A 4,487-nucleotide genomic window follows, 5' to 3' on the forward strand; every position below is an offset into this window, starting at 1 on the left:
TTAAATACAGCAGGTGAATCTTACGGGGTGAAAAAAATTAGCTTGTGCTCCCAGGGATAGCAACCTCAGACAAGTCTCGAGATTCCCGGTCCGTACACTTGAGTGGAGTTGCTGGAAAGAAAAGACAAGTATCATTATGAATTAATGAAGCTTTGCACAAGAACAAGTTCCAGCATTCTCCTAATCACTGTGAGCAGCTGTTTCTCCTCACCTTACTTAAATCCTTGGCTGTTGAGCTGTCATCCTCCCGGCAAGGCATGCGATGGACAAATGCCAGCATTTGATATTTGGCTCTGATAAACTCTGATTTGTTCGGGCTTTTTTGGGACAGTGTGAAACGTGGAGGTTCAAACAGAAAGAGAGAGGCAGCCGGTGAGTGAGTGGCACATGCTAAACTTGGACGCTCAACAATCACATTTTTTTGCTTATTAAATAAAGTATAGGGAACAAGAACTCACTGCAGTTTGTCCTGAGGGTTGGCCTTGCGTTTTCCACTCATCACAGACGCAGGGTCCAGAAGAGAGTGCTCCCATATTGAATTTGCACCATTGCTGTATAATGTCTGAACCATCTAGGGGGAAATGAAAAAAGAAACCTGTAAAACGTGTCCCATTGATTTAGACTGCAGAATGCTGACTGGCAGTTCCTTTCCTGAACAAGCACTTTCTATATTCGGACAAAATCAATGCACCTCAGTGGGATCTGATGTACAACTGTCAACACATTTATCTTAAGATACAGGCCTGCTGAATATTATACTGCAGATTGTGTGCAGAGATAACGTGATCTTGAGGCGTTTCAGGAGCGACAACTCAGCCTCTTCCCGTCCTGTGTTGTGTTTTTACCTGCAGCTGCGTGGAAGGCCACGGTGTGTGCGTCAGGTGGCGGACTTGTGAGCTGTGTCTGCCCAGACTTCGATGAACGCTGCAGCACTCATCGCAAATCAACACCCCCCTGTTCACCGAGGCCCAGCGAGGCTCTGGGAAGGAAGAGAAAACCACAAAGTGAAAATCAAGACACTTGCAGAGATCTAATTGATGACTCACAACTGATGACATGACGAGGTGTCATTTAAGGAGTAGCTAAAAGTAAAATATTGTATCCTGCAGCTCTCACAGGTCTGATTGAGTCTCTCTTTAGCTGTAGATATTCTCGGCAGTCAGTTAGAAAGCTATCACAAGTCATATCCTCTCTTCACATTCAGAACCATTTTTCAAGTCACTGACATGATGCTAATGTGAGTCGTAACTTCTCCTTTTTCTCTGTTCCTCGCTGACAGGATCCTGAGAAACTTATGGTGTTGAAACTACTACAGACAGGCGTTTAAAGGACAAGGCTCGCAGCACCAAATCCATGATGATAATCCACGGCTGAAAATAGTCCATAACAAATATTTTCATATTTCTGACCTATTTTTAAAAATGTACGTCTTCATTAAAAAGACTGGGACTGATTGGAGGGTGAGTGCCACAGACAGAGAAGGAAAACATCCTGAAAGAAAGAGACTAAAAAATTATTGGCCTTGGTCTTTTCATGAGATTTTTTTGACGATAAAGAAAATACAGCATGATGCCACTCCTGTCCTTTAAAGCCTCTGAGACTAACTGTCCAGCTCAGACCAGCTGGACCCATTTTTTAGGCTAATGTAACACAAACAGTTAACACAATGTGGGGCACAACATGCCTCGGAGGAAGCTCTCAGACGACATGCAGACAAACACAATTTTAATAGAAGCCAAACCCCCAGTGGGCAGTAGCAACGGTAGCCATAATAAGCATTTATGGCCTTTATTGAGCCCAAATTTAGACGCAGCTATGCTTGTCTAAAAAGGAAGTGAAGACAAGCAGTAGTAGGTTGAAGCACCTCAACCTTATTGTTGAGTAACAGAGCGGCTTCCTCTTTGAAAACACAGCAAAAAAAAAAAATGACAGAGAAATGCTATCAAGAATGTGAGTGCAGCATATTCAGGAAATGCACGGCGTTAGAAACTGAGACAGAGTGCACTTACAGGATACGGAATACACTGCGACCAAAATAAATACGTTTACTTAACCTTGACCTATTTAGAATTCTTTACCTAACACAAATGTCAGAGTTGTGCCGTCTGCCGTTTATGAGCGAGACTCTTCTGGCAGCAGACATCTCAAGACCAAAAATACTGTAAATTCATATGACACTCTTGATAGCCAATAAACTGTTAAGCAGATTGAGTGTCTGGCACTGTGACAGGGCGGACAGTGACGACTGTGAGTGTCTTAGCAGCAGCTGAGGTGTAGGAGGAACAGCTGCTGGGGGTTGCTGGTCAAGTTCTCGTTTTTTCAGCGTCTCCTCCTAATTTACTCCCCGCCGAGACCCTGAGAGGTGGTGCTGACATGCCTCTTTTACCCTTTCCTCAACAAGTGCTGCTAAATTTAATACCACATCTTGAAACTCTAAAAATATTCACACCCAACAACTGGTAACAGTTGTACGGAGGGGCAACCCAGGCCAGCTGCTGTGGAGACCTGAGGGCTTTAACTGGTTGGAATAACATGATGAGAGACAAGGTGCTGAATATTTAACAGACTCATTGTTTTTCTTGATTATCTTTGTGCAATAGACAAGATTTTTTTTATTCTCTCTCTCTCTCTTACAGTTATAACACCTGTGTTGGTGCCACAGTAGAAAAAAAAGAAATCTCTTCTGCATTGAAACCATGTGGTCCACTGCTCAGCATCCTGTTTTGCTTCCTGTGCCTGCTGAAAAACATCACGTCATTTCTATATTAACGGGACTTGAAGGAACACCTGATGCAACTATCACTTCTTCGGCTTTCCCAGAGACGTTTGATGACTGTACGCTTAATTTTAATTTCTTAATACGATTTAAAACAAACAATCTGTTAGAAGATGCTGGTTTTTCTCTGAGGTTATGTAACACACACAGGATTAAGTTGTCTTCATTTGATCTGGATATAAGAGAATAAATCTGCTACCAATCGATGCAGGTAGTACACTGACGACTTCAATCTGACAGTTTTTTAGATGTGGCTTTAGGATGTAAAAGGTTATTTCTGCTTTTCACTTCACTATCTTCACAATATTAAAATAAAAACACACTTATTTCTCCGTAATTCACAGGATCAGTGGAGGAAAAATCCAGACTATTAGGAATTTCGTCATTCAATCACTCCTCATCAAGAAAATCTATCGACAAAAGTTCAGTCTTCCATTGTCGACATGGCGTCTGGGTTTTCTTTTACTACCAACATCCCCGTGTGGTGTACGAAGAAGCACCATGACCGGAGACCACTGTACCCACTGACTTTTTCTGAATGATGCAGTCATCCTAGTTGTACTTCAGACATGCCAGAGAGCTTACACAGCAGATGATATCTCATAAGGGGTGATTCAATTTCTAATCTGCTGGAAACGTCTGCATGTCACAGACAGTATTTCTAATGTACAAAGTGTTTGATACCTGGGACGATGACCAACCTGTGAAATTACACCAAAAACCGCCTGCCTGATTATTTAGAGCAAGTGGTTCCCAAAGCCAAAGCTTCCTCAAGAGGCCTTCTTGATTTTAAGGGGTGTGAAAAACTCAAATAGGCCTGTATCTCAGCATTTTGTTCATTTCTGTTTAGAAAACTTAAATAAATTGCATTTTTTTAAAAGTTTAGACTATTACTTCTGCTAAGCAGCCTCGTCCTGCATTAGAGAAGAAGTTAAAACAACAAAATATGAAGTGTCAGGGAAGAAAACACTGCACTTGTAAAAGAGAATAAGCCTATTGTAATCATAGTTTAAGAAAATACATAATACAGACAGAATTGTATTAAAATATCCAATATTGACATGAAATAATCTGCTAGAACTTCCTGCAGTTATTGCATCCACTGTTTAGGTTGATTGTACAGTTTATCATTGTTGCATTGAATATAATGCCACTTCAGTCTGGGGGTCGCCACTAAACCCGGATAGAAACAGTTTAAAAAATAAAAAAAAGACAGCTGCTTTTAAGTCTAATTGGATCCTCAGCAACTGAGCTATAACGTTAGAGAGCTGTCAGCAGCAACAGTGCATATCTGACTGTGAAGAAGAAGCAAGCAGCGTGGGCCAGCACTGATAATCTGATTTAAGCCCGAAGGGTGAAGTGCAAGGCTTCAAACGTCAGGGAATAAAACAAACAGCTCGCAGCTAAAACACTTTCTGCAAAGGGAGAGTGTGAATGTGCTTACCCGGAACATTGCAGTCGGCGCAGAGCTCAGTGTTTCGCAGGCGTTTAGACATCCTTTACTAGAGGAAGAAATAAAAGAAGCAAGACTATCTCCGTTACGTTATGCTAACCATTGATTCCTGTGTGTGTGTGAGTGGTGGAGGAGGAGGAGGAGGTGGAGGAGGAGGTGGAGGAGGTGGAGGATATATTTAGAGCTGCTCCTAATCAACTTCTCCGTCAGTTTGTGTCTATGGGGGCGAGAGGGAGAGTGAGAGAGAGAGAGGGCCAC

General features: G+C 42.2%; 1 protein-coding gene across 12 annotated transcripts in view; it reads right to left on the bottom strand.

The window, feature by feature from the left end:
• git2a (G protein-coupled receptor kinase interacting ArfGAP 2a) overlaps nucleotides 1-4,395 on the bottom strand; it is a 14,258-nt gene extending 9,863 nt beyond the window's left edge. For 11 of the 12 annotated variants that reach the window (XM_035659199.1, XM_035659189.1, XM_035659188.1 and 8 more), the window contains exons 1-5: nucleotides 4,221-4,395; nucleotides 846-979; nucleotides 459-571; nucleotides 212-317; nucleotides 25-111 (exon numbers count right to left, since the gene is read on the bottom strand). In XM_035659199.1, coding sequence (XP_035515092.1) covers nucleotides 25-111; nucleotides 212-317; nucleotides 459-571; nucleotides 846-979; nucleotides 4,221-4,272 — 492 coding nt within the window. In that variant the 5' untranslated portion in view covers nucleotides 4,273-4,395. Of the gene's footprint in view, nucleotides 1-24; nucleotides 112-211; nucleotides 318-458; nucleotides 572-845; nucleotides 980-2,078; nucleotides 2,139-4,220 lie in introns of those variants that run through there. The other variant, XM_035659193.1, reaches the window with a different exon arrangement.
• Nucleotides 4,396-4,487: the final 92 nt, after the last annotated feature.

Source organism: Morone saxatilis, unplaced genomic scaffold (genome assembly GCF_004916995.1).
Source record: "Morone saxatilis isolate NCDOM2014 unplaced genomic scaffold, NCSU_SB_2.0 Contig16, whole genome shotgun sequence".
Lineage (NCBI taxonomy): Eukaryota > Metazoa > Chordata > Actinopteri > Moronidae > Morone > Morone saxatilis.